The 15,657-nt window shown below is 37.6% G+C and overlaps 2 protein-coding genes across 4 annotated transcripts in view; one reads left to right on the top strand and one right to left on the bottom strand.

Moving 5' to 3' along the window:
• The window catches only part of LOC135472122 (FHF complex subunit HOOK-interacting protein 1B-like), a 39,761-nt gene extending 32,125 nt beyond the window's left edge, over positions 1 to 7,636 (bottom strand). The window contains 1 exon segment of the mRNA XM_064751481.1: positions 7,593 to 7,636. The gene's annotated coding sequence lies outside the window, so the exon portion shown is untranslated.
• A 509-nt stretch (positions 7,637 to 8,145) lies between these two features.
• LOC135472507 (E3 ubiquitin-protein ligase SH3RF3-like) overlaps positions 8,146 to 15,657 on the top strand; it is a 28,716-nt gene continuing 21,204 nt past the window's right edge. For all 3 annotated transcript variants that reach the window (XM_064752032.1, XM_064752034.1, XM_064752033.1), the window contains exon 1: positions 8,146 to 9,042. In XM_064752032.1, the coding sequence (XP_064608102.1) occupies positions 8,653 to 9,042 (390 nt within the window). In that variant the 5' untranslated portion in view covers positions 8,146 to 8,652. The remainder of the gene's footprint in view (positions 9,043 to 15,657) is intronic.

Consider the following 15,657-nt stretch of genomic DNA (forward strand, 5'->3'; position numbering starts at 1 on the left):
TTTTTATACCTAAATTCAAAACCTACATGACCTGAATTCACAGCTGCAGTGTGTATTTCATGTCATTTTGCATTCAGTAAAATTCCACATACTGGCATAATACAAGTGACAGACTGAGGAGTCACGCACTTCCACATGCTAATAAGCAGTACAGGCTATGTGCCAATTAAATGTACATGCATTATATGTACATGTGAAACAGGTGTTGAAAAAGAAGGAAGTCTAGAACACTAATACTTGTACAGGTATCTTCTGCAATTCTTCAACCTTTTTTGCACGTTTGCAGGGTGTTTGTTGGATATTCTGAAGGCATTATTTTGTGAAGACTGATAATATTATAGTTTTTGTGAAGCCCTGAAATTGGTTAATCCGACCAATGTAATTTTGTTTCTAACTCAAAAAAAAAAAAATGTGTGTAAATTGCACTGAAAGCTGCTTTATCACATGTGAAAAGCTTGAGGAGCCAGGGTACAGATACATATATAGCATGTGCTTGGGCCTCCAGGAAAAACCGTAACTTTATGTCATGAATGTTAATAAACTCACATGCATTTACATATGAACACGGGTAGGTACTGATAGGCAATTCTAGACCCACATTAACCAGTAACTTAGCATGGGGTACAGATTGATTAATTGATAAAATAACATATAGTTCAGAAATATGCCAGCACCACAAGCCTGATTCCTTAATACTAGTATTAAAGTGAAAGACAGCATTCATGTCTGCTGAAAGACTACCATTCAAAGTAGTTTAAACCCACATTAAATATTATTCTTAGATTTTTTATGAGAAAACAGAATAAAATATACAATGTATATAGAAAGACAAAGGAACAAAATTTAAATTCTTCAGTTCTAATAAAATCAGAGAAAAAAAAATCAAGTCCTAAGATTTAAGTAATTAAAAGTTAAGCACTGTCTGGTGAAATGCCATCTTCTCATTCCCATGAACCTTCGGCGTCCCTCACGTATTTTACACTTACTCTGATATTTGCAAATTGCTCACTAAACGCTAAATAAATGCCAAAAAATATATTTAGGGAGATGAATGCTGTTTAGGCCCCGAGACTGCTGCTGTCTGACATGATTTGTGATACGATCATTGAATATTACACGGCTTGTAAATCAACTGATTTTACATCTGTGGTGGTCTGTATAAGACAAAGAGGTGCCAAACAACACTTTTTGAAATGGCCTGTCAGCTATACGTAACTAAATTGTTGTGAACGATCTCAAAATGATGTCTTCTGAAGTAGTTCTGTGTTTATCATGTCACTTCATGAAGTGAATGGGTAAAGGCTACGTCACAGCTTGGACTGTGCAGTCTGATAGTAATGTGTTTGATTGGATAAAATTCTCAAGATGACTGCCTCGGCTCACAACAGCCATTTGTGCAGTACCGGTATTGTCATTTTGTTCTATATGTTATTCAGTGAAATCTCATTAAAATAATAAAGTATGATACTTTTCAGAAAGCTTGAGCATCCTGCTTTCAATTGAAATATGTTTTAGCCAGGTGCTGTCTTGTCTTTAAATTTCCTGTGGAATAACTGGCTGCTATATCTAAAGTAATACTTGGAAAGGGATAGAAGGGCTTTATGTACAGGACCTGTGACAGTGTCACAATGTTTTCCTGAGTCTTAAATTATACATGCCAATACAACTGAGGTCATAGCTTAAGATATCACTGTTTACAGCAATGTATAGGTCACCTCCAATACCTGGTTCGTATAGTAAGGGTCATATAAATGTACATGTGTGTGGATATCTGGAGCCATGTTAGTTCTGGAAAATGTTTCAAACTGTTAGGCACCCACACCAATCAAGCTGTATTAAACAAACATGTAAACTGAACAATACCGTGATGGTTTACCAATAAAAAGTTTAGCCTTCATAAAAATTTTTTTCATTCACAGACTTTATAAGCTCTCAGAAAGCATTATTCTTAAGCTTCACATTACAAAATGTCCTTAAACAATCACAATGTCACCTCTAGTGTTTGAGATCAGAACTTCCATTTTTCTTCCTACACATGCCCCTGATAGTACTTCACCGATGGTAAACACTTCTTTATGAAATTCTATGGGAATTCATGTGCGGGTAACTTGTAGTTTCAGCAAATGTAATACATGTACATGTATAAAATAATACGTTTTAATCTTCTAATTTCCCTGGCCTGCACTGATAGGTAACACATTGTTACTTAAATTACAGTCTAAAGTGTCTCATTCAATGGTATGTAACATTTGCACACACCAAATATGTGTATAATTACAAAAGGTGTCATATCTCCATCTTTTGCGCTGATTTATTTTGATAGATTGATCACACTGTGCATACTCACAAATCTCTCACCTATGTGTACACATCGACAGCTTGTTACATGGATGGGGGAAACCGAAGTGTCCAGCGTCTGTTGCGTTGATGCAGTCTAATAACTCACAAATCACATCCTACTTTTTTACACTTCCAGAGGTACGAGAAAGTATGAGGCCGAGCATGACCATACCTGCCTGTTTACCTGCTGTTTAGTGGCTTGTCTGCAGAATGTAGACTTTGACAGTGTGATGTTAACAGCATATGTGACATGCCCCATGTAATACTGTTATCAGTTAGAACATCTTCTCAACCCTGATTAAAAGCTTACACAAGATCAACCCTTTGGACTTGAGCACACGATTTAATGATCCACTAAACCTACATGTGCTTGGAACTTACACTGGACATAGATAATAATGTATTAAAGGGCCCTGCACACTTGCTGTGTTTTAAATGTTCAGCATACTTATCAAAATCCATTAACACAACAGCGTCAACGTCTAATTATTCCTGCACAAACTAAATACAAGGATATATAGATCCATTAACAAACCTCATTCTGTAATTATTGTATGTGCTTCCCAGCTGACACAAGGCTGATTAACCAAAGTGATCAAGCAGAAAAATGGTCAGTGCTCAAATTACATGGATACAACATGCCACCTGTCACTACAAATAAAATTACACTGTAAATCTGCCATTAAACCTTATAACTTGAGATCACATGGTATGTGGTTAATTTGTGATCATATTATTGAAGCCTGTAGGGAAAACTGTTGTGAATTTCTACATTCAGATATTCCAATACACACATGTATTCAGACTGACTGGAAGGTGCATGCGTTGTACTACCCTAATTTCTCAGCCTTTTCACATACCAAAGAGCAGTTTTCAATGCTATATATGCACATTTTTAACTTGATTTTGGAGACAGAACTACTGTACGTTGATTGGGTTGGTCAATTTTAAGGCTTTACAAAAAAGTGTAATTTCATCATTCTACACAGAATAATGCCTTCGGAATGTATGCTTGAATAAAAACCTTGCAAACATGTGAAATGGTCATTAAATTACAGTACTTAATAATGAACAAAAATCAAGTAAAACTACATGAATTTATGTACATATGATCCTTTGCAGACATTTCTGTTATTCGTACAACCAGACACAATGTCAGGAAAGATCCCCCAAAAATAGTAAAACTCAAGTAATGTGTGAGTCATAAAACTGAACAATGAACATGTTGTATATTTCCTTACACTTGAACACATGTGCATGTAAACGATGTACATGTGACACCATACACATATATACATGTACTTATGTATAACTGTATAGCACATCTTGTACTTTAGGTAAAACTTTCCAAAAAGATGTACAATACATTCTCACATCTGAGAATTCCAAAGAGAACAGAAGGAGTATCCATGGAATTCTTTAAAACAGGGTCAAACAGTGAAAGCAGGTATTTGCTCAGTCTGACACATGCATGACCTGACCTTCTGACAAAAGACACCAAAAAAAATACCATGAGGAAAACAAAAAGGCTACTACAAAGGCAAACAACAATGGAACATCCCTTGAAAGTATAATGTGATCACCCAATCCGACATCTGTCAATGTCGTACACCTTGGGCAAGCCACTGTGGTGACCTGGCAAAGTGCATTGGCCACACCCACTGGCCGGATTGTCACTACTCTGTCGAAGTGGCACAGGTATTCAACAAGTTCTCACCCTCAACACCAACTTAGGCACACCAGAATTTGTAAGGACTACTGCAGCTGGGTTGCGTTCATACCAGATTTATGTCCAATACATTGTACATCTGAGACTTATGTTTTATTAGTCCCAGAATAAATGATGGATCTACTGTATAAAACATATTTCAAACATGCTAATGAAGTTAAACAACTTTGAAATTGATAGGTCAGATATTACTGAGATTGTGTGTCAATGCCTGTACATTTATATACAACTTGCATATGTACATGAACTTTGGCTGGAAAACAGGTCGAAGAAAAACTTATCTGAGGGATTAAAGGTTAGACTCAATACATGATATAACTACATGTACTTGTTGTCTACTGATCAAAAATACATGTAGTTTAAAAACTATTTAAAAAAAAACCTTCCGCTGATTTTGTGCAAGTTACAAAAAGTCTGATATCCACCAGATAAGCCAAGGCTTCTAACTAACTGTTAAATCCTGTATTCATACATGTAGCTAACACAACTCAGTTCATGATAAGCTCCTTGAACAATAATTATATCACATTTCTATACAACAATTAATATATCTGTGACATTTATACATGTACAATCTCGATAATGCAGTAAACAATCCAGTTTAGAGGTCGGTCTGAAGCCAGGGATGTGGCAGACAGGTAAAAGTACAGCAGACTACCACCTTGTGTCACTTGAACTATAGACACCCACAAGTGATGTACATCTAAAGGCGGAGTCCAGCCTGTCTACCTGCTAATATCCCTCTCACCAGCTGGTAATTGTTACCAATCAATTCTATATCGTTATGCTCCACTGACTTCATCTACACACACGATACTAATGCCATTTACTAAACACATATATATCTACCATAACCTTCAGGTTGACACATGCTCTTTGTGTAACTCACACACTAGTTAGATTGTATTGTCCTTTAATTACTCTCACTCCAAATATACACTTAATACTAGAGGTGTGAGCTTTTGATAAAAAAGGGTGCTAAAAGCAAATTTTCGGCCTGAAAAAACATACATGTGCTCTTGTGAGATTAACTAGCAAACAAACAATATTTTTCTCACTCTGTGTCCTTCACCCCTTAAAAAAAAAGAGTAACAATATTACTGACATAAACAGTTGTAACAGCTAAGGTAAGGGCTTCGTTCTTCATGTTCTACAGGATATTTTCTCTGCAGTACATGTGTATGACATGCTATGCTATATATTTACAGTAAAGTACATGGGGAGGGGGGAGTACGTTTCATGATCTACTGAAATTTAGCCTGTTTTAAGACACTTTCTATAATCGGTTAATGAAGCTTTCACTTCTCATAATTATGACAAAGTGTGTATGCACTGTAATAGGGTCAAAATGTCTGATATTTAGCTCTTGAGAATGAAGATCATGACAAAAATTGAGGTCATCCAATGTGATTTAGGCATGCCAAATGTGTTAGATTCCAGCTATATAATTATGAAGCAATATGGAAGTGGATAAAATAGCACAAACAATCATTTATATGTCTAAAATTATGTATATATAGTAATCATTGTGATGACCTGGGCTCAATCTTTATTCTGGGCTCTTAAAACAAGTCAATAATCAAACATTTTGACCAATGAGTAATGATCATAAATTTAGCCTTGCCCTTGTAGAGAGAGGAGCACATTTAAAGTAACCAGTGCTATAGCACAGTGACAAACTGAATGTAGTTTCAGTGGGAAACAGAATTTTCGTCACGGCTCTCATAGATCATACCTGCTTTAATTCCCATCAACATCACAAAACTAATTTTCAAAACGCCCAATTGTTCTCAAATTTCTTTTTCAAATTTCTTATTCATAACTACCAATTTTCGACACACAAACATGACAGTTTCAGGCCATAACAGTTATGAGCATGGGATCTCGCAAATCTATTTACTATTATATGCATTGAAACCTTCTCTAGAAATAACTGCTTTGTGGCACAAGATTTCAGCTAGATTTTGGTGGAGTCCTGTCAAGAGTATGCAGATCATGTGGTTTTCAAGACGGCTGTTGACACAGAACAACACGATGTCAATTAAATTTTTATCTTTAACACATCATGTGATTTTTGCGATAACTGCCAACGGCATAGTTGAACAAACAAACCAGATAATACTAGTCCATCTAGATTGACATTCATCCCTCCTTTAGAATAGATTTATTATAGACATAAAAGCCTCCATAGCACACAATCCTAGGCCAATGGTGACATTTTCTCACTGCTCCACGATGAAGCAGAACATACGCCTAGCTGCTCAAGATGGCGGCAGTGGCCCATGCGTGTACGCCATGGAGGCCTTCATGGCTATAATAAATCTATCCTAAAGCCAGAAGGGACATATGGTGATGATGCAGTGGGTGCAGAAAGCAGGTCTAGGCTGGTGTCTTTTATTTGCACAAGACTTTCCGAGAACAAAGGCAATTGGCCTGGACCTACATTAAATACGAAATTAACACTGTTAGTGTCTAGACTCCAACGACACTAGGCCAGTATGAGTAAAGGAGCTGTGACTAGCCGCACAAATGTAGCTCAAGTGATCCAACGATGCACTGACATGCCGAGCAGACAGAGCCACACTGACTTCTGGTATCAGTATCACAGGATGTTCAACACGTTCTGTGAGCATTGGTTGCAGGACATTAGGTTTTTAATGATGTTAAAGTCATTGCAAAGAAACTCTTGGACATGTCTCCATGCTGTGGTAAAATGAGAGCCGCAATTACTACAGTTCCCATTCGACATCTGGCTCTCCTGACTTTCTCTGGTACTGCTTATGACCCTCGGCCAAAGGTCAGGGAAAGCCAGTAAACAAAACAATGTGATGCAAAGGCCCAGGTTTCACAAGGTCACGTGACATGAAATTGATTATTGCATGAAATTTGGAGCCCAAACATGGCGAAAGTATACCAAAGCGAAGACGTTTTGCCAAAACACCAAGGATTTACTCTACCAGTTGATCGGAACATAAAAACACGAAAGCAAACATAATTTATCTGTCATCAATGCTTATATCTATGAGGTCTGGGTTTTATTTAGGATTTAATGCTTAAGATTAAAGGCAACTGTTATGATAGAACAGGAGTACATTGTTAAATCTGCTGTCAGCTTCACTCATGGAGCTAGAGTTGGGGCTAAGTGACAACATGTGAAAAAAAGAGTAATTTGTAAATACAACAATCACTGTGCCTATGACAGGTAGGTTGATAACGTGCTTCAAACTTTATATAAAGACTTAATTGGAAAAATGGGAGTTAGTTAACAGATACATAAACATGCGCGATGCTGGGTGGATTAAGCTCGGTAATCTTACGGCAATGTTCCATCGCACTATCGTACGACGTTGTTGTTGTGAACCTAAGCGATCGAAGGTAGTGGCAGATAATTTTTACTAGACTTTACTGAAATTACTCTTTTTGACAATACCACGTTACGAAAACTCTGAGCTGCACGACAAGTCAGTCAGGACTAGAAAGGTTTTTGAATGAATATGTGTGAGGAGAAGTAAAAAACACTGACCTTTACTGGTGACAACTGCAAAGACGGTGGCCGATCTACGATCGTTTCGATGTGACTAACCACCGGAAGTTACACGCAGAAGCAGTCGGCTCGCCCTTTGACCTCAAATAAATAACAGGTGCTCGTCCCTGTATTTCAGCGTTTTGAACCATTTGGACACAGTAAACGCCAATTCCTTCATTAACTATTATTGTTGGTTCTTACAGAGCTAACTATGTATTTTTGCCCGCTAGTGCAAAGTGTTTGCTTTCTGTACACCCCAGGGGTGAGAAGGTCAGATCGACTCAAAACGGTCACGGTCAACTGCTGTGTACATTTTCCTCGGAAATAGTCCTCTCACTCGGTCGGCTATATTTTCAATTTTGCGTCGGGAAAAAGAAAACTTTGAATTCAGTATTGACTTTAAGCACATGAAATAAAGACCAAGCTTTGTGTGTCAGATTTTCACCATCATTTTGCAACGAAAATCTTCACCGCATCACACCCATAAGAGTCAGTGCTCGTCCGCGTTAAACAACACTTCCTGTAAAGTTCACAATGGCGATGAGAGTGAAGAAGTCAGCTACCGTTCGTTGCCATTGATGTGGTTTGTGGCTGATGGTTCGTTTATTCGCTCTTAACCGCCCCAGAGCTGATATCCGTCGGGTTAACGAAAGCCTTGGAATACAGTCTTGTATGGGGTTTTGAGAAATGTGGTATTATTGTTTGACAGTATGTGAACGAAGTTGATTCATGGCATTCGCATGGGATCACCCGGTTTTCGAAATGAACTAAAGTGACAGTCTAACGTGATTGATGGCACCATGGCGTAAGATGACTAACTTGAGCAGACATGAATAATGTGATGAAACAGCTGGATACGTGGATGTTAACTTTACAGTATACCTTTCAATAATTCTCTCGAAAATCATCTTACAATGAAATTGTTGGAAACCATGGAAAATGTGACATGGCAAACCGTGGACGTGCACTATGGGCAATTTTGCAGTGAGAAGTGATGAAGTGGAGTAGGGATTTATTTTAGCAGAATGCTGCAAAGTTGACAACAAATGCCAAGGAAATGGACGAAAAAGCTTTGAACGAACTGCTGGAATGTTCAGTTTGCTTAGATCGGCTAGATCATACCAGTAAAGTTCTGCCATGCCAGCATACATTCTGCCGGCGGTGCCTGGAAGAAATCATCAGCACCAAAAGGGAACTACGATGTCCGGAGTGTCGGACGTTGGTTGAGATCAGAGTAGAAGATTTGCCTACAAATATTCTACTTATTCGTTTACTAGAAGGATTGAAAAATGCAAACAACCCAATTTTGGCAGCCCATTCTGCAGCGAAACTTCAGTTACAATCCAGACGGCATGACAGTGCTAGTCCCATTTTGCCAGGAGTTCAAAATGCTGTTGGGAGTAGTGGATCACATGAGCGACAAGGGAGCTCATCATCCTGTAACCAGGTGCTTACATGTGTATTTTTTTGTGTTAATCTTGTAATTGTAGGTACTGTAAATTCTGAACTTGAATACTGTATTTCACCTAAAGTTTGGTATGTAAGAATGCCCTTTCAGAAGCACAGAAGGGCCTTAAAATGATACTTTTGATGCCAACAATTTTTTGTGAGAATACATTTAATAAATCACTCAACATCGTTCTTCAGGTGGCCAGTACACATTGAGCTCAGTCTACATACTCATTGAGCGCACTTTACATACAAATTGAGCTCATGCCACAGGCCCTGCAAGGTGAATGAAGCAGTCAGAATCAAGCAAAATGTGTCAGTTGACAAATGCTAAACTTTACATGAAATGCAGTAAATTTGTGTTCAGAATTTCATATTTATATACAGGGTAATGTATGAACTAACTCTGTTTTGATCTGCTTTTACTCAGGATGTAAAAGGATAACCAGGATGACATTACATTGATATGCTATATGTGTGGGCACTGCAGATGTCTTTCAGTGGCCCAGACACACCTTAGGTTTCCAGGAATTTTCAAAACTGTATTCTCGGAGCCTTGATGAACAGAAGGTATTAACAGGGTCATTAAGGTGACCAATACACAATAAAATCACTCAATAGGTGAAAAGTTTATGTTTAACTTAATCATGGAAAAGCTCATCATTTGCTTGCCAAAGGTTGGTGGTTTACTTCCTTCACTGGTAAAACTGATCACCACTCACTTGTAGTATGAGTGAAGTTCCACAACATGAATACAGTATTAAACGCAAGTTACATGCACATTCAAAGTGCCTGCTACCCAGAACCCTTGCGCATGGTAATGAAATGCCCATTCTACATGATACATTTGCTAGTGTGGAACTAAATGTATGCCTGATATCATATATTCTGAAAGTGTACATGTTGTTTTTATTTACCTACATTTTGATAATTTGATAATTTTCTTTTGTCTTTAAAGCCAGTATCTCAGCGGTGAAATATATAGCACAACTACCATGTATATCGTCTCTTGCTGTGTCAAACACCATTCACCACATGGTCACACTGACATGCTCCAAAAATGCACAGTGCATCTCATTACATTATCTTCCTATAGTGATGAAATACTTTGAACATACAGTGTTTAGGAAAAGTTTAATTTATACTAAACAGAGTACCCTGATTCCCCAACTTTTTCCAAATGAAAGAGCAACTTTCAAAGCATTTTATGCACATTTTTAATTTGATTTTGCAGACAAACCTCTATTGGTCAGATTGGCCAATTTCAGGTTTCACAAAAACACGGTCTCATTTTTAAGGAGCACAATCGCCCTCACGTGTCTCTACGAACCTGATCCATTATCCAGGTACACTTCTATCGCACGCCTCGTAAAAATCTCCATTCATCTTTAATCATTTGCCAGTTACTGTATGTAGACAGCATAATAGGAATGTGTACGAGTCATGTATGGTATGGAAAATGACGTCTATCACAACTGTGACCTAAAGAGGTGGAACATATAGGGGCCACATAAAATTTTATTCTGATGCATAAGGTGAAGTGTCACTACATGTGCTTGACACAGTGAGGCCTTGAAGGATGGCCGGATCAGAGGCCAGACCAAGAAAGATTTGGACAAACACAACTCAAGCACCATGTTCGTTGCCCAAATATAGTCACCTTTCTTCGAAAACTCACCTTGTGGCCGTGGAGCACTAGTCTCTACTGTCGGAAACAGCATCATCTCGGTCCGGCATTAATGTCACTGTGCCACAACAGCCACGAATAGACAGTGCCATTGAACAGGCGTTGGTGGCTGCCTGTAAAAAAAAAAAAACTGCTGAAAACTGCTTACAAGAAAGCATCCAGTTATTTCTATACTTAAATAAAATTGTCAACATGTGATGCTGATGGGTCTCTCATTTTCATTCATAGTCTTGTTCCAAAAACTGGATGTCAAAATGTACATGTACAGACATGATTGCTGAGCTACATGTAGGTATCAGTAGATTTATTTATTCACCTACATTTAGTTAGTTGCTTCTTAAGCAGATAAAACACACATTCAGAATGTTTGAGTACTTATTCAGAAGATAAGTACATGTGATTACATCAGTAATCAATATGTACTTTTTGCTTCCCAAAGCTATACGACGTTGTGGCTTTCAGTTTAGTTGATTCCAGTCACTCTCCTTGCTCCTCAGAGAAGGGTGAAATTCAGCTCTCCTCATCACTCTCCTTAGGTACATGTATACCAGGAAAACTACTTATCACTCTGCTCCTATTTGTAAAAATGAACCCCTGCAAAAAGAATAATATTATCAGTCTACACAGGCTAATGCCTTCAGAGTATGCTTGAATAAACACCTTGGGAACATTTGAAAAGGTTGAAGAATTACGATATATGCCAAAAACATGCATGTATATAGACATGTAGCAGGTGTTTTGGCTAGAGGATGTTTTGATCTGATGCCTTGAATGCGAATAAATCACCCATGTACATGCACAAATTGCACATGTATCCCATAAGCTACACTAAGCATGATTAGTGTAATGCTTAAGATCTTTTCTTTTAACTCGTGTTACAATTTAATACTCCAATGCTGTGAAGGATCGTCAATAGTAACCTTGTTCAATCCATCAAGTGCTCAAGTGTGTCATATAATCACCGATCCCTGGTCCACTTTACTTACACGTAAATGTGTAGGAATGCCTGTAAGCTGAAAAGAGCACAACATGTACACCAAAAAATGAATCTGCATTACACTAGAGCCATGTCTTAAGGGAGTTCAGCCTCCATGGAAATCTCATGAGAGCTGCTAGATTTTGGAAGTAGGGTAACAGATTGTAAGAAGGCTGGTCACTTTACACTTTAAACGACTGTTCTAGCTTTTGATTATTATTTATTTTGACACTGATCTAGTATATGTATGTGTATTTTTCTGCACAGTTGCTTTCTCTGTTTTTGTCAGTTGGGAATTGCTCAGTCACGTCAAGTGCCATTCATTCTTATTCATTCAGTTGCAATGCTCTCTCCTTAAGCTTTTTCCGAAGGGCAAAATAGTAAGTTACCCTATATAAAGTGAGAGAGTCACTTTGGTGTCATTTCCCGAAAGCCTAAGGCAGTAAATTGTAAGATGTATTTGTCTTTACAGTGATTTGTCTTCTTTCTGTTGAACTATGTGTTAAGATGTCTAGGGTAAACTAGTACCCATGTAGTGTGATTTTTCTCTTTTTTTTCGTAATGAAAATAACCAAGTGACAAGTATTTACATGTATGTTTTCGTAATGTATGATGTGTTCACACATGACCATTAGATATAGCTTGTGTAACTTAAGAAAACTATGAATTCAGACAGGATAGAGTTTCATAGTAGAGACTTCAGTATATTTCCAAAAGTTAACCAGGAATTTTGAGTTTTTCAAATTTTGAAATTATTATTCTTCGTCCTTACCTTGGACAGGGATTTTTTTTTATTTCCCCACACACTCAAAATGTGTGTGTGTGTTGGCGGGGGGGGGGGGGGGAGAGTTTGTGACAAGTGAGAATATTCATATATGTATGCTCTTCCAGGTGACAACAGATGCTCAGCAGCTTTCCAGTCATGTTTACAACTACATGTACATGGTACATGATATTTAGAACATTCAGATTTTACAACCTTGTATATTAAAAGCTTGGTTTCACCTGAGAAATGTGTACATGGTCACACTTGGGAAAGTAAAAACAAAACAAAGGGTCATGCTTGTGTACTGCTTGCTCAAGGAAGAGAAAAGATTCAAGCTTTAATCCATGTAGGATACACTTGACTGGTTTATGATGAATCTAACCATACTCAATGTAAAATAGTGCAGTGTATCAGAGCATACCATGACATACATGTACATGTTAAAGTATATGGCATACACATACATGTTTCCTAGAGGGAAAATACATGTAAATGAAAAGAAAATAGGAATTTTGATACCATTTAATTAAGCATACACAAATGTTATGAATATGTTGATAATACATTGAACGCAGTTTGTAGTATGAAATTTATTTCAGATTAATACATGTATGGGCCTGATATAAAATGCATACAGCTATGTAATTATGCTATGAGCAATTAACTGTTGATATAGAGAATTAAAAAGTGCCATGCAATAAATGTCAAAAGCAGGAATAATTATATAAAGTACACAGATACCCAGTACATTTACATGTAACGTCTTCACTTTCATTCCTTAGGGTTAGTCATGTTAAATAACAAATGTAGAAAGCATACTTTATATATAGCTCTTGAATTACGTGTAATTAAGAACTGCATGGATATGGTAACTGAAGTGTAGAGAAAGCTTTCTCAAACTGATGAGAGTTTCAGTTATTTAACATTACGTGTGTACATGTATGTCTGCAAACTCTTTGTGCACATACATGAAAGTCTGTCTACCAGTCATGCTTTGGAATGCCTAGTTGGCAGTATTAGGTTGAGAAATTGATCTATCATTCACTCATTGGTCCATGTCCAAAATTCTTAAAACTGGATTGTTTTACCACAGTGCATGTTTGAGGCAGACGAGAATGATGAAATTAAAGGAGAGATAACTGCCCACAGTGTTTGGATCAATGCATTAAATAAATTTACCAATGCATTATAAATTAGCCAAGAGACACTGGTGCCATGCTTCACTGAATGTATGGCAGCCTAATGCAGATGAATGACATATTCATTGAGCTGTTTAGGGTACAGTGACATTTAATCTATTTCATGGAATAACTGGCCATTTTATGACTTGCGTAGCAAACTGTTCATAGCCTGCTACTGTGACATGCTTATGTACACAAGTTGAAGCTGTTTGCATTGCCCACTGGTCTGTAACATTAAGTTACATAAGCAGAGCTCTAGGCCATTACCAGTTTACCAGCCTGAATCAATTTTTACATTAGCCTCAGGTGTGTTACAGATTACCTTTACAAGAAGTCTAGGCCTTGTTTTGCCAAAGCTGTCATTGTGTGTGTGGAACTCCTATCTGACAAACAGCAGCAGACCTTTGATACCTGATAATAAGAATAACAGGCTTTTATTCGGCAGGATAACAAATGTTCATCTATCTGTGTTGTCACCCCACCTGACTGTTTTCATCTACACAGGTTAACATGTGCAGTAGATCAGTCAAGAGAAATCCACAACTCAAACTATACATTGTAGCTGGATTTTCTGAACCAGATGTTGCAAATGTACATGTCTGTAAACATATCCACGACCTTGAACATCTTTGTAACCATCCATATATGTTTGAAAGGACCAGTACTCTTGACAGTTGTAATGTACATGTAATGCATTTTAGTGTTGAGCTGCTGGGGATCTAGTTAAGATTCTTGCCTTTTAATCTCTAGGACACATAATAATTACATGCCGGTTCAAACCCAGCTATAGACAGGGAAGATATATTCTATATCTCCCCCTTGCAATTTTCATTGCATAGTCTAATTTTTATTGTGTAGCTCTCTTGTAATTCAGGCATATTGACTGTGACGGAATGTGTCATTTTAAAGTTAAAACACAAAAAAACACACTTCAATGTAACTCTGTTTATTAGTCAGTAGTTGTGTGAGTATCAAGTTTGTTCCACAGATGAAGTGTACTAGTTAGCCATTGATTCTTCTCCTCTGAGAAAGGAACTTAAAAGCTTATATAGAACTGAAATTCATGGAAGGCAGGTCCTGTTGGCTCACATAGAGTAGTTCTGTGACAGGTGGAATACTTGATTAATTATTAGATTATTAATGTAATCATCAGTTTAACGTCCTTCAATCTAGTGCCTGCCCTAGGCTCTGTCTGATTTCCTTCCACCAAAATGATAGCCGCCATCACCCTATAATATTCTTGAGTATAGGCACAAAACACCAATCAAATAAGTAAATAAATCTTTCTTTCTAGTGACTGAAAACTGTCTCCAGCCATCAGTGTGAAATAGTCAGATGAAGCATGGTGACATGCTTATACAAAGATCTATACATAGCATTTCTGCAGAATGTTTGTGTGTGTAGAACATCTGACAGCAGATGGTAACCATGCCAGTGTAGTTAAACAGCACAGAGCAATAGCCTGCTTTTAGCAGTACACTTTACAGATACTACTATGTCACTCCTCAGTCTGGTAACTGTATACCCTGGCACAGTCCTGCTTTTCACAGAGGTTCAGGAGTGTAGATTGGGCTATAGTCAGAGGCAGTTAGTCCATTCCGCACATCTGTTTTCGTTCCTACTCATAGATTATTTGGTGTCCCAATGTAGATTTCATGAAAGTACATTTGTGACCTTAATGTCCCCAAAATACAGAATTATGTAATGTTAGTTTTCTGTGCAGCATGTAGGGGCTTCCATGTACAGCAAACCAACAGTACATTGTAACATTAGCAATTTGTATATATGTTACTAGCTGTTGCTCCTGGTACATCAGTACTAGATCTTGTCTGTTTTGCTTTCGGTTATATGATCTGTGTGATCCCTGTTAGTTTGCAAGTATACTGGATAACATCTACATCATAATAAAAATGAGGCGTTTCACAGCTGTTACTGCCTCTAGGGCTTATGCCAAGACGTTCATACATAAGATTGGCAGCAAAGAAATCTTCCATCATTTCTTA

Source organism: Liolophura sinensis, chromosome 8 (assembly GCF_032854445.1).
Source record: "Liolophura sinensis isolate JHLJ2023 chromosome 8, CUHK_Ljap_v2, whole genome shotgun sequence".
NCBI lineage: Eukaryota > Metazoa > Mollusca > Polyplacophora > Chitonida > Chitonidae > Liolophura > Liolophura sinensis.